Raw genomic sequence first — 20,091 nt, forward strand, 5'->3', positions numbered from 1 at the left:
CCAGGGGAGGGGAGGGGAGGGGAGGGGAGGAGAGGCCAGGGGAGGGGAGGGGAGGGGAGGCTGGGGGAGGGGAGCGGAGGGGAGGGGAGGGGAGGAGAGGCAGGGGAAGGGGAGCGGAGGGGAGGGGAGCGGAGCAGAGGGGAGGGAGTCCAGGCACTCAGTGAAGATCGGACAACGCAGCCAGACGGTCCGTGTGGCTTGGCCTCCGCTTCCCCGGGGGCTGGAGGAGAGAAGGCCCCAGAGCGGCCAGGCCTGCCCGGGCCCCGCCTCAGTGCTGGTAGAAGAGCCCGCTGGATACCACGATATAGCCCTGTGGGGCAGAGGAAACCAGGATGGGCTCAGAGGCCTAAGGACAGCAGGACCCATTGGCTCTCAGCTCTCCCTCTGCTTTCAGCTGCTCCCCTCGGAGAAGCCGATCCTTGGTTTCCTGCCCTGTTGCTTGGGAGTAGCAGCACCCACTTGCATGGCCACAGTGAGACTCTTGGGGCGCGCGCAGCCCGAGGCTGGGACCTGACGCGTGCTCCGTGCGTGGCCAGAGCTATGATTATTGAGTGCCCAGGAGTCCAGAACCATCGGCTCTCTCCTCAAGGCTGTGTCCAAGCAGAGCGAGGCGCCCCCATACCACCCCTACTCTTAGCCTGCACTGCAGAAACGCTCTGGAAGGCTGCTAGTCATTCATTCACTCATTCATTCATTCAACAAGTATTCATTAGACTCCACTGCACACCACGCCCTGTGTCAGGTGATGGGGGCCTAGCCAAGCCCAGCCCCTGCCGATAGGAAGCTCAGAGTCTGGAGCTATATGGACCAATATGGTGGCCACCAGACACATGTGGCTAATGAAACTCATTAAATTGGGAAAACGAAGATTCTGTTCCTCCATTGCCCCAGGCACATTTCAAGCAGTCTGTACCAATACAAGTCTGTGGCTACTGCTTTGGACCAAGCAAATTTCTATCACTGTGGAAAGTTCTACTGGGCAGTGCTGATCTAGGGACCTTTGGCTTGGGACCGAGGAGGCTGGCTGCATGAGCACCGATGTCGGGGGAGTCGTGGGGAAATTCCCACCTGTCCACCTGGCTCCTTTTTATGGAAGTGAATGGCCCCGGTGCCTGGGCCATCGTGCCTACGGATTCAGGGCCTCCTCACTGAAGGGTGTGGGCGAGTCCCCCAGGGCTGACAGCACACGTTGAGCCTGGGGACAGCCTGGGCCAGCCCTCCACGCTGTGCATGCCTTGTTGAGGGAGCTGCCTTTTATTTCCCAGGAATAACAGAAAGAAGACATTGGGCTGGGCTGTGACTGAGTTTTGCCCTGGACCTATCATTTCAATCCAGGGACAATAATTCTAGAAGGTTCAAGAAGGTCCTGAAATTTGTCCATCTAGCCCACAGAGGCTGCCTTTGCAGCTGGAAGGAGCCTCTCTGTCATCCAATCCCAGACACCAGGGGTCATGCTGGTGTGACTCTGGACACAGAGTCACGAGACAGTTGAAGGCCTGAAAGCCCTGGCATGATATTTGCCGAAGACCAAAAGAGGCTGAGACTCAGGTCACCAGGTCTCTTTACATCCTGAATCCAACTCCTCGCGGCTAAGGCTCAGTCTTGGCAGAAGGCACCCCTAAGCCTGGCTGACTCACTAGCAGGGGGAGGTGAGCCCTGCCTCATCCGTCCCAGAGGAGGTGCTTACCTCATAGACGGAGACCTCAGCATTGACGAAGACGAAGTTCATCAGGCTGGGGAGGGCAATGCCCATGCCCAGGAGAGCTGCAGGTGGGAAGGAGCCAGGCTGCACTGACGTCCTCGTCCAGTGCCGTTATTGTTACCCCCATTTTACAGAAGGGGAAACTGAGGTTTAGCGAGGGAAAGGAACTTAGCAAAGATAACAAAGTTGCTGTGCAGCTGTGTGCCAGGATGGGGCCTGGGACCGAGCTTGGAAGGGCCGGAGGGCGGGGCTCACCATTGAGGTGGTCCAGCAGGGGCTTCTCGAACACCCGGTCCAGGAGTGTGTGTACTTTGTTCATCTGCAGCCACGGAGCCAGGGAGATGGGAGATTGAAGGCCCGCCCCACCGAGGGGCCGAGAGGACGGGCAGTTAGGGACACAGAGAGACAGACAGACAGACAGACAGGTGAGCGGATGGGTGGCCAAGGCCCAGGGGGAGGACGGCAGGTCATCGCCTCTGGGGCTCGCGTGGAGCCCAGCCACCCCTCAAGGATCGGGTGGCAGAGCAACGCTGGCCCCAGCAGAACGGGGGACAGGCCTGATGAGCCGACACCCACACACTGTGCAGAGCCTGACTCCAGACCCCGGCACTGACAGCTCAGCAGAGGGCCGACTAACAGGTGGGCGCGCCGAGGCCAGGCCTGACCTGTGGCATGCCCGCGTCTCCTGTCCTCCTGACCAAGGACTCCTGGGCTGAGGCCCCGGCTGACAGCGACAGGGAGGTCGTGACAGGCAGATGGCAGGAAGGATGGGCCAGCTGCCTGGCCACTGCCCCGAGTACCACAGAGAAGCTTGATTATAGTGCCACACACATACAGGAGCACGTCCTACACACACACACTCGCATGTACACGCACACACATACTCGCATGTACACGCACACACATGCACACAGACACGTACACCCTTGCCCAGGCTCGAGGCCCGCCCCACCCAGTACCATAGGGGCCTCTGGGCCCACACTCACGTTGATGGTGCCCACGTTGGAGGTGGACACAGACAGTTGGACATCCCTGAAAGAGAAGGAGGAGGCTCCAGAGGGGCCTGCGCCTCCGGGCACTGCTCCAGGGATCGCCCGCCCCCCGAAGGGCACGCTGAGGCCCTCGGAGGCCTTGCTCACCCCAGCACAGACGTTTTCCCCTGAAGCTTCGCCCTAGACACAGAGAGCTGCAGGCTCAGGTTCACCACCTGGGCGCACAGAAGAGCAGGGTCAGAGGGCGCAGAGACATGTAGGACCCCCTCGCACTGGGGACAGCATGAGCAAGCCCAGCCGGGCCCCTGGGCACCCCACCTAGGCCAGCAGGGAGGCAAGCAATGATGAAATCAGCCAGCCAGGGTGCCATGCAGGCAGGATGGTGGTGTGGGGACCTTTGCACTCAGGGTGGGCCAGGGAGGCTGCCCTGAGGAAGGCTGTGACATTTAATCCAAGAACTAAAAGATGAGAAGGAGCCAGCCCTACCAAGAACCAGGGAATAAGCTCTAGGCAGCGGGCTCTGCATGTGCAAAGGTCCTGAGACAGGACTGTGCTGACAAGTTTAAGGGACAACAAGGACATTAGCGTGGGCAAAACAAAGCCAGCCAGGAGGGAGCGGGAGGGAGTGAAGTGCTGTGCAGAGTCGCCCCTCCTGCCGCCTCACCACATCCAGGAAGAAGAGGGACTGGAAGGCCGAGTTGGAGGACACTGCCAGGACCTCTATGAAGGGCTGCAGCCGCAGTGTGATGTTGTTGGCATGGATCATGGCCACGGGCGTGGTTCCCAGCCTCACCCTGAGCACCACAGGCATGGGCTCAGTGAACTGGCGAGCCACCTGGGGGCAGATGGGGGAGGAGGCCCGCTGCATGAGCGCCCGCGCCCACCCAGTCGCCCCGCAGCTGCTCACAGTTACCACAGCTCTGGGTGCGCCTGGGCACAGAGGCCCGAGGGGATCCCTGAGCTGGGTGGGTCCTGAAGGCAGATTAGGGTCAGGAAGGAGAAGGACACCCTGAGCAGAGGGCACCGCTGGGCAGCGGTGGCAGGAGAATGGAGGGCGGTGCCCATGCAGAGGAAACCCTGTCCCTAAAATGAGAAGCAGATTTGAAGGCAGAGCTGAAGCCACTTGGGACAGATCTGCGCTAGCAGAGACCCCGCAGGCCAGACCCCCCCCCCCGGGCCACTCATATTGCAACACCTGAAAGGAGCAGACCCTCACCCACCTCGGGGATGAGCTGGGCCAGGGCGGAGGTGTTCAGCAGATTGTCTTCTGAATCCTGAAATTAGCCCCCGGCTGCAACAGGTCTCAGGGCAACTCTTCCCTACGCTAAGCCCCTACGCAATCCCCCATGGCCCCGCTGAACCCCGCCACCCCGTGGCCCCACGCGCCAGCCGCCCCTCCCGCTCACATTTTGGCACCTGTAGTGCCCCCCGCCTGGCTGCCCCACGCTCATGCCCTGCAGCAGGACAGCCCTCACCAGCTGCCCGGTGACGTCCAGGTTGAGGGAGCCGGCCTTCTGCAGCAGCAGGAAGGTGGAGTTGAACATGTACTGAGAGATACCCAAGTTCATCATGGCATCCCTGTTGCCCGCCGGCCACGGCAACACAAAGGGGGTGTCCTCCTGGGGCAGGACGATGGGGTTGCCCAGCAGGAAGAGAACTGCCTATGGTGGGGCAGGAGAGAAGCAGCAGCCTCAGGAGGGAGGCGGCCGGGAACGGAGATGGCTCCCGGCACCATCCCCACCCAAGACATCGCGAGTCTCGGCCGGCGTGCCAGCTCCTCCCCTCCTTGCTTCCCTGCTTCTTTAGGAATCTCTCTAGACATGAAGAACCCAGGAGCAGCCGGCCCCCAGCACTGCGGTGACAAGAAGGCACTTACATTGACATCCAAGGAGATGTAGTCACTGGTGATGGTGGGCGCGTTGATCACGGAATAGCGAATCTGGGACTCAGGACCCACAGGCTTGAGACCTTAGTAAGAGGTGGGAGAAAGAAAAAACTGGCATAGCTGGAGCCAGGCATGGTGGCTCACACTGTAACTTGTAACCCCAGGATTCAGGAGGCTGAGACAGGAGAATCGCAGGTTCAAGGACAGCTTCAGCAAGTAGTGGGACTCCCATCAACCTAGTGAGGCCCTGTTTCAAAATAAGAATAAAATAGGGCCAGGGGTATAGTTTGGAGGTAGAATGCCCTTGAGATCAATCACAGAAACACACACACACAGACAGAAAATGATATATTTAACACTTCAATCACCAACATCACATCTGTCCCAGAATCTAAATTAAACTGGCTACATGAGCAGCCAGAGCCAGCCCAAGAAACTAAAGAGGCAGGCAAGGCTTCTAGCAGATGTAAGTGGCAAAATGCACATGCCCACCGCTCTGACATTCATGGCCTGTTGACTCTAACTCTAGACACAATTCTAACAGATATGGTTTCAACTTCCCAACCAGTAGGAAACTAGTGAGAACGTGAAATCTGGTCACAAATACCTCCTGACAAAGGCAAGACGGAACACAGACCAAGAGTAGAGCTCATGTTTATCAGGTCCAGACGTTTGACTTACATGACCTCATTTGATCATCACCACAGTTCTGTACACACACACACACACACACACACACATACACACACACACACACACACACACACACACACACACACACACACACACACGAGATTTGGCCTTGCCGTATTCCTGGTCAATTTGAGCCCAAAGGAATGGTTTCTCCATCTAATCATACTGACCCCTATAGGAACTCCAAAGGCACACACCCTGGGGCTAGTCATTGCCAAGAATCCAGCTTCCCTACAAATCCTCAGGGCAGCCTTCAGGAAGGCATAACTAAAAGCCCAAAGCCTGTGAGGCAGGCTTACTCGAGGTTCAGAATACTCTGAGTCTCTGCCTGGGAAGGTTGCAACTGTGAACCACTGTGGGAGCTATACTTCCAGACAAGCACTCTACCCCAAGGCTGTGTGTGTGTGTGTGTGTGTGTGCATATGTGTGTATAGAAGTATATATTGTATGTCTAGTTACATCTATTAAGAGTCTAGTATGTGTATATTTTATATAGTTTGTATAGTTTGTAGTTCCATTTTGTTGATACGTAAAATATATAAATATATTTAATGTTTACTCTAAATATGTGGTATATAAAATACATAAATACCTATTAATAAGTACATAAGTATATATAGCCATTCGTATTTCTGTTTTTCTATTGCCTCTTCTAGATATAATTTTATTTTCTCTAATATTTTGGAGATTTTTATGATTGAAAAGCAATATAGTGCCGGGCGTGATGGTACATGCTAATAATCCCAGCATTCAGGAGGCAGAGACCGGAGGATCGTGGTTCAAGGACAGCCTCAGCTACTTAGTGAGGCCCTTTGCAACTCAGTGAGACCCTGTTTCAAAAACTAAAAAGACTAAAAAAATAGATCTGGAGGTGTAGCTCTAAGGTAGAATTCCCCTGGGTTCCATCCCCAACACCAAAATTAAAAAATAAAATAAAAATAAAAGCAATATAGTATGATTACAATTTTACCAGTGGGTAGAAGATTAGAGTGGAAGGAGGGCAGTATAAAGGGCTTTGGGAGCCAGTGGAATGTTCTCTATCCTGAGCATGGGGTGGTTCTAGGACTCTGCGTTTGTCAATACTCAGAATTATACACCACGAAGGGTGAATCAAGCCAGGCATACTGATGCATGCCTGTAATCCCAGTACTTAGGAGGCTGAGACAGGAGGATCACAGGTCGAGACCAGCCTCAGCAACTTAGTGAGGCTCTCAGTAATTTAGTGAGACCATTTCCAGTTAAAAAAATAAAATAGGGCTGAGGTTATAGCTCAGAGGTAGAATGCCCCTGAGTTCAATCTCCAGCAACATACACACATGCAAAGGGTAAATTGTTTCATATTTTAAAAATAAGTAAGAATTTTTTAAAAATTTAGAACTAATACATACTCATGGTATTTTTGAAATATTAAAAATATGGAAAAATATAGCCCAGAATCTCATATTTGTTTCTTTTTTAATATTTTCTTATAAAGAAGTAAATTCCTCTTTCTCTCTCCCTCTTGCTCTCTATAAAACTAGAGTGAAGCCATTAGGGATGGAACCCAGAGGCATTTGACCTCCAAACTATACCCCTTGCCCAATTTGTTTTTTATTCTTTACTTTGAAACAGGGTCTCACTGAGTTGCAGAGGGCCTCACTAAGTAGCAAGGCTGTCCTCAAACCGCGATCCTCCGGTCTCAGCCTCCCGAATGCTGGGATCACAAGCGTGCGCCACCATGCCCAGCTCGGTGTCCTTTTTCTAACGAGGCGCCATTGGTGCCTATTAAGAGCACAGGACCTCTGCAGGGGCCTCAGCTCTGCCAGTCAGGGACCGACGGGGCCACAGTGAAGGCTTCCTTCCATTATTATTAGTGACAAGTGCGCCCGGCCGCAGCCCGGGGACCGCAGCCCCTTTCAACTCTGCTCTTTAATGGCCTCTAAGTATTGGTGATGAGATGTCCATTCCCTTGATTCCATTATCCCACCTTGTAGTCAATAAACTAGGACATCACTATGAACACCGCAAGTATGTGCAAATAACCAATTTGCAAACCAATTTTTGACAAAATCAGTTAAATAAACACTTCTGTCAATACACACTCTAGCCGGGCGTGGTGGCGCACGCTTGTAATCCCCGCGCTTGGGAGGCGGAGACAGGAGGATCGCACAGGTTCAAAGCCAGCCGTGCTGGCGTAAGAGACCCTGTTTCCAAAATATAAAATAGGTCTGGGAGTGTAGCCCGGAGGAAGAAGGGCTTCCAGGAACCCCAGTACCACCAAAAAAAAAAAAAAAAAAAAAATACACACTCTAGGTGGGCATGTCTACGGTGACTGGTCCCCTGGGGCTAGCCACTTAGATTTCCTTTACTCGATTTTTCTTTTGTGGGGGAGGGGCACTGGGGATGGAACCCAGGGGTAGTCTACCTCTGAGCTACATCCCCTGCCCTATTTTATTTTTTACTTTGAAATGGGGTCTCACTAAGTTGCTGAGGCAAGCCTTGAACCTGTGGCCATCCTGTCTCAGTCTCCCAAGTATTAGGATTAAAGACATGTGCCATCACGGCTGGCTTTTACTAGTTTGGGGTTTTGGGGGGGTGTTGTTGTTGTTGTTGTTGTTGTTGTTGTTGTTTTGTAGTACTGGGGATGGAACTCAGGGTCTACACCCCCAGCCCTATTTGTTATTTTTTTATTCTTTATTTTGAAACAGAGTCTCACTGAGTTGCAAAGGTCCTCACTAAGTAGCTGAGGCTGTCCTCAAACCGTGATCCTCCTGTCTCAGCCTCCCAAATGCTGGGCTGACAAGTGTGCACCACCACGCCTGGCTTCTTTTACTAGTTGTTTTTTTTTGTTTTGTTTTTTTGTTTTTTTAATTCCTCCAAACAAGGACAGGAGTTAGTGCTCGGAAAGAGCTCGGTTACCGAGCATCTTGATGATGACGTAAGGAGGTAGGGAGGGACCCATACTTGTTAAGCCTGTCATACCCCAGGCATGTAGCCTATGCTGTCTTGTAGCACAAGCACACCAGAGAAGTAGGAATTTTGATCCCTAATTTTTAGATGAAATGGTGCAGCTCAGAGAGACCAAGTGACTTCCCTAAAGTCACACAGCAAGGGACAAGAGGGCTTTAGCGTCCTTCAATTCCCAGGCAGGCCTCTCGGTGCCTCCTGTTAAGGCAACACAGGGTTGGAGCGGGGAGCCCTGGAGGAGGTAGGTGCATGTGTGAGAAAAGCAGGGTTAGTGGGTTCATGGGAGGCGCTGAGCACCGAGCTGAGGATGTGAGACTTGAGCCTCTGATCGCCTGTCTGTACATTGGGAATAGCGATGCCACCTTGCAGGACTGTTAAGAGTGTGCACAGGACAGCCCAAGATACCGCCATGTGAAAATCTGTGCAAAAGAACCCACAAGGGAGCCAGGCCTGGTAGCACATGCATGTAATCCCAGGGCGTGACAGGCTGCGATAGGATCTCAGGTTGACGGCCAGCCTCAGCAAGCTAGGGAGACTCTGTTTCAAAACAAAAAATAAAAAGAGCTGGGGTATAGCTTGGAGGTAGAATAGCCCTGACTTCAATCCCCAGCACCAAAAAATAAAAAAGAGGAGCCTGGTAGGAATAACACCGGAACCTGCCCAACACCCCTGCTTAGCGGCCCGCACCCCTCCTGCCCACATCCACAGCACACAGTTCCCGTCCGGGTGGGAGCTGGTGCAGAGCCCTGAGTGACAGGCACAGCGACCGCCTCTGAAGGGCGCTGGAATCCCCGCGGAGCCTGGGACAGGAGGGGCACGCTGGGACAGGAGGGACTCGAGAGGAAAACGAGGGTGCGGGCTTGGGCTCAGGCCTGTGAATCCAGCGCAGGCTGGTGGGGGATCCGACCCCAGGCACCAGGCGATGTGTTCTTTGATGGCCAAGCATGGTGGGTGGGGGGCTCTGTGGTCCTTTACACACGGATGCATATTGCCAAAAGGATGGCGCTGAGCGACTCTCGTAGCTTCTGGAATCATGTGGTAAGAGGGAGTCCTGATGGAGCCTAGTTAGCTGTAGTGGTTGCAAGCACCTGGGACTCCACGTTCAGTAGCGGAGGCAGGTGTTGGACAGGGAGGAGCACTAATGGTGATCCACGGCTGGGGCGTCTGGGCGAGCACCCGCGCCTTGCCCATGGGCGGGATGATGCTGACGCACATTCTGCGCTGTCTCTCACCAACACCTTTTTTCCGATCTCACTCCTGCTCCCCTCCCCAGCCGTGCTCCCTAGGAGCAATGCTTCCACTAAAATCCTCCTCTCAGGATGGTTCTGGGGCATCAGCCTAAACAGGGGCCTACCCTTTGTCATCCTTAAGCAAAGAGGACAGTAAAATACCATCCCCCAGCCAGGGGTGGCGGAACACGCCAGTAATCCCAGTACCTGGAGGCTGAGACCAAAGAAACACAGATTTCAGGTCAGCCTCAGCAAGGTAGGAAGGCCCTCACCCACTTATCAAGACCTTGTTTCAAAATAAAAAATATAAAGGGCTGGAGGTGTAACTCAGAGGTAGAGTGCCCCTGTGTTCGATACCTAGTATCTCACACACACACACACACACACACACACACACACACACACACATCATGTTCCTGAGATGCCCCTTTCTATTCTCAAGGCAAGGGGGCAATGAATGCAAGCAGGCCTGGGCTGGGTTCCAAATAGGCATTATTTGAAGAACACTGACCCTCCCTCTCTTACACATTGGAAGATAGGGCAACTGCTGTTATCTGTGGAAAGTGTGCTTTGAACCGGTGCTGAATTCCTTGGGACGCTGCTCATGGGGTGGGACAGAGCAGCTCTGACTTCGCTGCTTCTGGACCCTCGCAGCAAAGCAGAGTGCAGAGCACGAGCTTGGCCGCCAAGACCCAGGCCTCACGAGGGACCGCGAGGCGCTCCCTGTGCTACTCCCCGGACTTCCTGGAGTAGCACCCTGGGGTGGAGGCACTGTGGGGGCCGCTCATCCAGCCCGCCCCGGGCCTTCCCCACAAGTTGTTTTCAATAAACCTGTATTTCCCATGCCATCTCCAGGTGTATTCTTTGGTCTCTCGGCAACCTATCCCACCACCCCAGCACAAGTGGCTGTGGATGGTGCACACCCCAACAGTCCCCTGAGAATGGGGCGGAGCAGAGGTGGGCCAAGCCTGGCAGGTGGAGAGGAGAGGAGGGGAAGGGAGGGCAGGGGAAGGGAGGGGAGGGGAGGGGAGGGGAGGGGAGGAGAGGAGAGGAGAGGAGAGGAGAGGAGAGGAGAGGAGAGGAGAGGAGAGGAGAAGAGGCCCTCACCTCGGGCCATACCCGGATGGTGAGTGGCCCCCGGCAGGGAGGCAGGACCAGGGACATCTTGCCCCAGAAGAGGTTGCCTTCTACTGAGCACCCACTGAGTCAGAGGCTCCGGAGGGACTTCCAGGAGGAGGTCTCCAGAAAGAAATGGAATGTGAGGGCCTGAGCCTTGGGGAGAACACCCCCAGCCCTGAAAGTGGAGGAAGAGGGTCTCACAAAGACCAAGGCAGAGGCCTGAGGTGTGGACAAAGCCCAGGGGCGCACATGGCCCCTGTGATCTCTGGCAGAAGAGGAGGCAATCACAAGTGAGATGGCCGCCGGACTCACATGCGCACACGCGTGCGCACAGACACTTGTGGCAGGAGCCCAAGACTGCCCGGCCTCGCTAATGGACCTCCGAAGCGTGTCCTACAGGAAGGGCTGTTAAGGCAGCTCCTGGTGGCCACGTGGTCTCGCCGGCCCCTGGGTCTCCTGGTCAGCCTTCCTGGCCACTGCCTCCATCCCTGGGCCTGGCATCAAAGGACACAGACAGGACAGGTGGGGGCTTCCTGGGGTCACTTATCGGTCCTCCTGGAGCTGCCACAAAAACCCCATCGGCCATCTTTTGTTAATTACATAAGCCCAGCTTGCTGTGTGTAGAACGTCACATGAATTGTGTGATTCATCCTCAGAGCCATCCTGCAAAGGGGTTTTGCTACTATCTCCATTGACAGAGTAGGAAACTGAGGCCCAAAAAAGCTGCGTGACATAGCCCAGGTCACACAGCCCGACCCCGCCCGCCAGGCTCAAGGGCAGACCTCCCAATGCAGCACCGTAGCGTGCTCTCCTGTGTTGAGTTTACATTTCTGCTGAAATCAACTTCTTCTTTCTTAATTTAATTGCAAAAGAACATTTTCTATCACTATCAAGAACCAGAAATTGGTACTAACATCACAAAATCTCCAGGCAGAGAAGGTGTTTATAGATCCTTCCTAACGTGACCTCAAAATAAATATCCAATCAAAGAGGGTGCGACCTGTACCCAGGAAACTCCTCCTGCTCCAGCCCGGGCACCAGTGCCAGACCCAGCACCTGCCTCCCCTGCAGAGGCAGTCATGCCCTGCCTCCCTCCCCAGGGACTTCCAAGGCTTACCTACCACAGAGCCCTTCCTGCTGTCTCACAATTCTGAAAATGGGAATGATTCTGAATCCTAAGATTCAGTGATGCTAAAACTCTCCACTATTAAGATGCATCACTTAAAATTTTGGTCTTTTGTTTTTTTCCATATAATCTGATCTAAAATACGTGGATTCTAGAATCACAGACTTGGTTCTAGAATTTGGAGGTTCCCAGATTTCGTGAATCATAGTGCATTTGAGAAAGCCCATCACTCAGGCATCTTACAACTAACTTCCCTGAGGTTGGCCCTAGTCCAAAAAGGGAGTCTTGGGAGGGTTCCCAGGCACCCCGTGCTGCCCTGGGCTCCCAGGTCTTACCGATGAAGGTGCCCAGGTGAACATTGAGATCCTGCAACAGACCGGAGACACTCAAGCACAGCTGCGGCAGGACAGAGAGGGGCTGAGTTAGAGCCCTTGGGGCTGCAGGCGGGAGCCGCCCACGGCCCTCGCAGCAGGCTGGAAATCTCATCCCTCCTCCGCTGGTGGGAAGCTTCTGGCACCTCCTCTGGGCACCACAGAAATAGGTCCAAAGGCTGCTGAGGGGGGCTGGGCCACAGACCCCAGACCATCACATCAGCCCCTTCCTGGTCCTCATGGGGAAACTGGAGGTCCCCCATGAAGGGCCTTTTTAAAAATCCTGGGCTGGGGTGTGGTGGAGCGCAGTGGTGGAGTGTGTGCCCTGCAAGGGTCAGGCCTGGGCTACATCCCGCACTGCGCACATGCGCAGTAAGTCCCAAGCTACCTGCCCACCCCGTGCCTGAAGCCGCACCATTGGCTCAGCAGGCCTTGTGGGCAAGCAGCGCCCCGCCGTGTCCTCGGTCAGACATCCCTTACCTTGTTGTTCAGGACGGTTTCCAGGTGCTTGAGCACTGGGACCAGCAGTGCAGGGGAGCTGCTGAGGGAGAGGCACAGAAGGGTTCCTCAGCTCCCAGGGCCTGTTGCAGCACAGCCCAAGGCGAGGACAGAGGCCTCTGTCCTCAGGCAGTGATTCCTGCCCAAGACCCTGCCATGTTTCAAACACGGTGCCCCCACAGCCACAGAGGAGGAAACCGAGTCTCAGAAAAGAGGGTCATCTGCCTCGAGTGACCAAGAATGTGAGCCCTGAAGGCAGGCTAAGGGAGGCGGAGGCCACTGCAGGAACCAGCTGGGTCGTGCCCTCGGCCAGTCAGAGCCAGTGAGGGTGAGGCGTGGGGCTTCCCAGGTCCGCCTCCCGCTCCGGCTCCAGTTCTCAGTGACCTGCTTAGTCAAGTCCTTTACTAGATGATGGGTCTAAGTCAGTGCTTCTTAACGCTGGCCCATAGGAACCCGTCATCCCTGGGTTCACTCTCAAGCCGCAGCCTGGACTCCCAGGAGGGTGGCACCCAGGACTTTACAGTATCAGCTCTGGGCTTCCACACCCCCGGCTATAAATGAGGAGGGCCCGGGTTACACGTGACGATCCCAGTGCACAGCCACAAACGGGTTTACCTCCATGCCCCCCTCAGTGGAGAAAGTTCCGGCTTTGCTCAAACATTGCATTTTAAGATTCAAAAATGATCAACCACCTCAGAGAGAGCCCCTGCCCACATGAGGAAATTGTAGACATATGTGGGGGATTCGTGACATTAATTAGCTGTGTCCACACAGCTGGATGCAAACCCAAGACCTGCTCCATTTTTCTCCTATAAAATCAGGAACATTTATACCTACTGGTAGGACTACCGTGAGGGTCGTGGAGATGACCCCCACAGAGGACCTAGAAGAGTGTCCTGCACACAGTAGGAGCTCTGTAGGTGGAAGGTGCTGCTGGGCTTACATGCAGACAGGAGAGGCCACCTGCCTCTGCCAGAGCTCAGCCAGTTGCACCCCTCCCTGGGCTCCCTCTGCCGGGAGCAAAGGCCTCTGGGTCCTGACAGCCAGTCGGGTCACCAGGGTCCTCCCTGGGAATATGCTATGGCTGTGTGCATTGGCGGGTGACACAGGGCGAAGGCCGGACATGGCTGTGCAACCTCAAGCATGTCCCTCCCCTCTCTGAGCCCCAGTGTCCTCAGTCAAAAAACAGGCATGGTGACAGAGTTCCCTTAGGCCTGTCGTGACCACCAGATGAAGACCTGAGCAGGAAGAGCCCTGCCTGGTGCTCCCTGAGGCCCAGCCTCCCCCGAGACCCACCTGTGGCTGGTGTCCAGCATGCTGGCCTGGCCCAAGAGCGAGGAGCAGGTGGAGATGCTGATCACCAGGGTCCCGATGGAGCTCTGGGCCACACGGGCGCCAGCCAGCAGCACCACAGGCAGCATCAGCTCCAGGGGCTCGGGGACACTGCAGGGAGGCCAGACTGAGCCCCGAGGCACCACCCGCCATGATCGCAGCAATGAATCCATTACCGCAACGCTCACAGAGCCCTGCAGAGCGCCAATCCATATTCATCCCATTCAAAAGCGGAGAAGCGCAGTGACCCCCTCAGGAGCACAGGTGTTGGGGTATGGGGGTCTTGGATTCCCTTACTATCTCACTCTCCTCCAAGGCGGGAGAGAGAGGCCTGGGAGGGTTCGCCAGCTCCCCCACACTGTGCCCCTGGGAGCATCCCTGAAACTCCTCCTGCCCCCAGCGAGGAGATTCACTCACCGCAAGACCTTGACAGTAAAATTGACTGCCGCCCTCAAGTGTACCCCAAAATCAGCGATGAATTTCAGCTGGAGGCGGGAGATATGGACATCCAGGATCTGAATCCTGCAGGGTAGGAATCAAGGTGAGAGGGGCCCACCATGGCTGGGCACCGAGCCAGACCCGCTGTCCAGGTTATGAAGAAAGGCTTTCTGGTGACTGGAAGCCCAGTGAGGAGAGGTAAGAGCTCTCCATCACGAAGCCATGCACCCCAACACTGAACAACTGGCTGGTAGGGAAGACTAGAAGAGGGAGCCGGCCTCTGCAGGGTTTGAGCGAGGTGACTGCACGGGTTTCTGAGTTCCTGGCAGCAGCCTGGGAAGCTAGGATAGGGAGAAAGAGAGACTTTGGGATTCACCAAAGGCAGAATTCCCTTTAAAATATTCTAAGCAACACCTCCAGCAATGGGAAACTCACTCCCTCCAAAGCTGCCTGTTCTGATGGTTAAGCTATGTCCAACGACCCTATGATTTTCTTTTCCCCTAAATGATGTCATCTTTCCCTGCATAGTATCTGAGGCAGGAAAATTCAGATGCTTGAAAATAAAGTGAAGCGCAAAGGCCCGCCAAGCCTCGCCTTCTCTGCCAGCCTCGAGACGGGCTCCATGGCCCTCCCAGCACACAGGCCAACCTGGAGCTGCTATTTTGACAGTGCCCGCCTCTGCCGACGAGGGCCTTCCCCCAAGATGCTGGTGCTGCCGACCACAGGCTGTGGCAGGGCCCTTGTGGGTCAGTGTCTGTGTGGTTCTCTGCTCTCCACCATTATTAGTTGCTACAGGTAGCACTCCAGCCCTACTGCAGGGGCCTCCAGCTGTGGCCCCAAGGCCGGCTATTGATTTACCCAACTGGTGTTCCAGGGTTTTGGTTTGGGGGGATTTTTCTTTTCTTTTTTTTTTTTTTCTTTTTTTTTTTTTTTGTAAGTACTGGAGATTGAACCCAGGGGGCATTCTACCTCCAAGCTACACCCCCAACACTATTTTATTCTTTATTTTTGAAACAGGGGCTTACTAGGTTAGAGGGCCTCACTAAGTGAGGCTGACTGCGAGCCTGTGATCCGCCTGTCTCAGCTTCCCAAGTACTGGGATTACAAGCATGAGCCACCAGGCCTGGCTCTTAAGTTTTTCAATTAGTACCATCATTCAAAATTACAGAAGAGAGATAGGTAATTGGCAGGTGATGGATGGCTAGATAGACTCATTCTCTTCTCTTCTATACCCAGATCTCTGGTAGTAGCGAGTCTTTCTTCCCACCTGAATTGAGACGATTAGCCTGGCCACGAGCGGTATCTGATTTTGAGATACCTGTCTGCCTATGCCTCTGAGTTCCTATGCATTAAAGAAAGAATTAAGCTTAGACTTGTATCTAAGTTCAATGTCTATCTTGCTTCTGGAGGAAGCGGCTGAGAGTCCTGCCGCTCTGTGGACCCAGGAGCCACCATCATCTTGGCCCCTGAAAGCAGAAATCCACTAATTCAGAGGCACCAGGCCCCTGAGACTCCATTTTGGTACCATCTCCTAAATCTTCCTGTGACACTCAGCTGGGGGTGGAGCACTCACCTACACAAGTGTGCTCAGCTGATGGTCTGGCGCACTGTGCCCAGTGGAGGATGATGTGGTGGGCTTCAGACAGGGGAAGCTCTCTTGCAAGGCTCAGATAGGACGCCCCCATCCTTAGGGACCCAAGAACTCCCCTGGCAGGCAGAAACATTCCACCTATAGCAGGAGCACTTCTCTGGAGGGTGGGAACACTCACCTGGTGGACTGAGGCACCTTACCACTCCGGTCCAGAAAATTTGGGACAGTGACCTGTAGGGCCCGCTGGAGGTGTGGTTTCCCAATGTCAGACACTGTAGGACCAGGGCAGGGCAAAGTCAGGCTGCCGCCAGGAGCCACCAAACAGCAAGGACATATCACCTACCACCTGCCCTACACCTTGGGTGGAGGGACCTAGATGCTGGGAGAGACAGTCTTGCACCTGCACATGGGGGCGGTTGCCTTGGGTGTGTGGCTCGCCCCAGGCCCTCTGCAGGCCATACTCTTCCTCTCTTACTTCTGTCTGTGCTTATCCCATTCCTCAAAAATAACATCCTCTGTCGCCTTAGGAGACTCCCACCAGATCTCACCTGTCCCCAAGTAGAAGGAGTCACCCACCATGCCAGACACTATGGAAACACCCCTGGGTGGCTGAGCACACGAGACTCCCTCAGACTCTGAGTGCAAATCCCAGCCTGCTCCTCGCTGCCTGTGTGCTCAGGCTCACTGAGGGATGCTGGGAGGTCCCCGAGTCTCTCCGGGCCTCAGTTTCCCCAGACCTTTCAGTCAGAAAAGGCCTCCATTTTTCAGATTCCTATTTCTGGGTTAACCCTCTGCAGCTAAGCTGAGACTCCACCAGGCCTTGAACTCCATCCACAGTGCTCCCCTGACACAGGGCATGAGCTCTGGGGCTTGTGGGATATGGTGGGGAGGACAAAGAAGATGCAGCCTGGCCAAGACTTGGAAGCAGGGTGTGCCAGGTGGACCTCCTGCCAGATTTCCTGGAGAACACACACAAACTAATGAGCCAGAAAGGACTCCCGCAGACAAAAGAGGCTGTGCAGAGGGCAGAAGGACAGCCTGGGTCCCTGCCTGCAGGCCTCCTCATGAGCCTGGGAGTCACGCTCCAGCACGGATCAATGACCGCTTTCAATGCCTACTCATCTGCCCGGATACAAGGTCTGTGTCCACCCCAGGGGGTGGGAGGGGACCCTGCTGCTGCTTCCCGGAGACAATGACTCATTGCTTTGTGACCTGGGCCATTGAAAGTCCCCTTTGCATCTCGCTGGAGTCCTTCACACTGTGATCTGAATTTGATCTGGTCTGGGGGAAAGGACTGCAGATTTCTCACCCTTTCCCATCCTCAGTGAGGCCCCAAAGCTCCCTGGGAGGCAGCTGGAGGTGCATAAAGATTTCACTGCTGGAGTCCTGGACCTCAGCAACTTGTTCCTCCTGGGGCCAAGGTTTCCCCAGGGGAGAGGGCAGGACTCCATCTATCAGCAAATCAACAGGACAGAGACCTGGCCAAAGAGGGGTCCAGAGTGGGGCTGGCCCTTTCACATCCCGCGGGGATCTAAATTCAGGACACTTCTGCAGCCCGTGAGCGCACCTCTCCCCAGCACCTGTGTGCATGCAGACACTGCACATACACACGTGTATGCCCAGGTACACACACAGCCAGGCACGTGTCACAGGCACGCTCAAGCACACACATGGACACATCTCCAAGAAATTCCAAACTTGTAAGTAGACATACACTTGTGAGCCCCAGCTACACCCACACCACAAAGATGTGCAAGCACAGGGCCTGTGCACACTTGCATCTTGGCCACAGGACAGGCATTCCTGCTCGTGAGCTCGTCTGATGACATCCACCGTGTCAAGCTGCGCTGTCTGGGAGCAGGGATGCAGCGGCAGGTAAGAATCCGGGTCCTGCGGGCTCTGGGGCTCACAGATTCTCAGGCGCACTTAGGACTGCACACACAGACCAAGGGGGTTGGCACATCTCTTACCATAGCTCAGCGTGGCCTTGTTGAATCGGACCACGGTGCCCAGGGAGGAGGCGCCGACCAGGGGTAGCAGCAGCACCAGCAGCAGGCCCCACTCACATGTCCTAGCCATGGCTGCCATGGCCACTGCCCAGGACCTATGGGCTGGGGTGGAGACAAGCATCAGGGAGTTGCCCAGAACCCCACCCCAGCCTGGAGGGCACAAGCCCCACATGGAGGTCCCCGCCATGTTCCCCCAGACATTCATTTCTGCATTTCTGCCTTTCTGCCTTGGGAATGATCTTCCCCTGTCTGCTTCTTCAGGAGCCATGAGGGAACCTGGGCTGGAGACAGCCCCAAGGCCCAGAGAAGACACTGATTGCTTAAAGACGGAGCCAGTGCAAAACCTGAGCCACATCAGAGGAGATGGGGGAGACTCACAGGTAGGGAGATGGAGGCAACTTCTTGTCCCAAGAAGAGGGCACAGGCTGCTGCCCCAAGGCTGGACCTGTGTCACCTGGTTCCAGAAGTCCAGCCCGGTGCGATAGCCCACCCTGGCTCCAGCTGTCCAGACCCAGCCAGGGGGACCCAGGTGGCCCCTGCCCTCAGCTGCTCCTGGCCAGGTGAGGCCTGGCCTGAAATCAGGAGGCCTCTCCCACGCTCCCCAGCCCCTCCCGGTCAGTCCCACTGGGCAGGAGGGTCTGCATCCCAGCCAGAGAGGGATCCTCGTTCTCAGCAGCAGGGGTGAGAGGCCTCTGCTCAGAGGCTTGCTGAGGCCCAAAGGCAGCCCTCACCCACACCCTGTGCGAGGCCAGGAGAGATGGAGCCCTCTGCAGGAGGCGGCCTGAGCTCGTACCCTGGAAGTAGGTGGAGAAGCGGCAACGGCCCCTTCCTCCCTCAGGTGGCTTTTGAGCAGCTGGACTGGCCGCAGACAAGTCCTCCCCTGCGCCAGGTATGGAAGTGGTTTTATGGGGCTCCCCGAGTGCAGGGCCCTGGGAAGGGAGCTGGGAGTGGCAGGTCTGTGTGTGGTTGGGAGTGTTTTCCCTGCAAACACCATCTTTGGCAAACTGTTTCATTCCAGTCATGGGCAATGGGGCTGCCACGTAGCCAGGCTGGGCTGCTGGCTACTGCAAGACCCCGGAGGCAGGCAGCTTTGGCCTCAAGGGAAGAGGGTGATCCCAGGTGGGCTCTCATCACCCCAACCAGGCACAACCAAGGCCAGGGAGGAGAGGGTGCCCAGAGACAGGGGGATGTCAGCAATGACCCCTCCACCTTGGCACTACCAAGCTCTCCCAGAAACATGACCTTCGGGGGGGCTGGGCCCACCTGTGCCCCAGGCCTTACCGCCGATGGGCCCCGAGCCTCGTCCTGCACTCGGTCCTGGCCCTTTTGGCTGACTGAGCCCTGGCCTGGGTCATACACAGAGCCTTAGTGCAAAAGGGAACAAACAAGAAAGTGTGGGGATCCAGTGCCTAACACCAAGCCCTCTCCACGTGCACGTCCGGGCCCAGTGGGCGCAGCCAGCCCCTCTTACATATTACCAACTCCAGTCCACCTTGGCTCCTCGGGCCCCAAAGGACTGCGTGCATGATGTGTGTAGATAAGCATGTGTGTATGAGAGAGGATTATGTGTGTGTTTCTACGTATGTGGTTGTGTGTGCACAGTTACATGCACCTATATACATTAGGTTTTAATTACTGGTATCAGAGGAAAATGTTTGTATGTGGGTGTGTACATGACGTGACATGTTGATGCATCTTGGTTTATGATGTTATATATCCGCGTATACAAACGTACATGAGTGAGGGTTTCGTGTACATGCATGTGAGTAGACTTGGTCTACTGAGTATGTAAATGGGTCTTTGTGTGTGTTAGGGCTGCATGGGGGGCTTTTCCTGGTATTGTGTGTGTGTGTGTGTGTGTGTGTGTCTGTGTGTGTGTGTGTCTGTGTGTGCATAAGTGTACAGGAGTGATGTCTAGCTGCAGGGAAGCCCTTCCATGCCTCTGTATGACTCGCCTGAGACTTCACAAGGCCTAGAGGGCCTCCCCCACTCCAGAGCCCTCTGTGGCTCCCACTGACTCCACACCAGCCCAAACACCAGGCCCAGAGTCCAGGGCCACACTGCCCTGGGTCCCCACAAGTGCCCACGGAGCTGACAGGAGCTCAAGTGCCATTAAGCTCCCCCCGGCTAGTCCGCTTCCAGCCAGCACTCCCCAGGCCC

The 20,091-nt window shown here is 55.2% G+C and overlaps 1 protein-coding gene across 1 annotated transcript; it reads right to left on the bottom strand.

The window, feature by feature from the left end:
• Positions 1–1,381: 1,381 nt before the first annotated feature.
• On the bottom strand, positions 1,382–18,001 carry BPIFB2 (BPI fold containing family B member 2; the record flags this gene model as incomplete). Its single annotated transcript, XM_080716530.1, has 15 exons — positions 1,382–1,465; positions 1,688–1,764; positions 1,958–2,021; positions 2,662–2,734; positions 2,842–2,909; positions 3,359–3,529; positions 3,915–3,968; positions 4,170–4,355; positions 4,571–4,662; positions 12,028–12,088; positions 12,544–12,604; positions 13,858–14,004; positions 14,311–14,415; positions 16,101–16,194; positions 17,893–18,001. The coding sequence occupies 15 exons, from the start codon at positions 17,999–18,001 to the stop codon at positions 1,382–1,384; spliced, it is 1,446 nt and encodes a 481-aa protein (XP_080572656.1).
• Between the last annotated feature and the right edge of the window lie 2,090 nt (positions 18,002–20,091).

Source organism: Muscardinus avellanarius, assembly GCF_963383645.1.
Source record: "Muscardinus avellanarius genome assembly, chromosome: 19".
Taxonomy (NCBI): Eukaryota; Metazoa; Chordata; class Mammalia; order Rodentia; family Gliridae; genus Muscardinus; species Muscardinus avellanarius.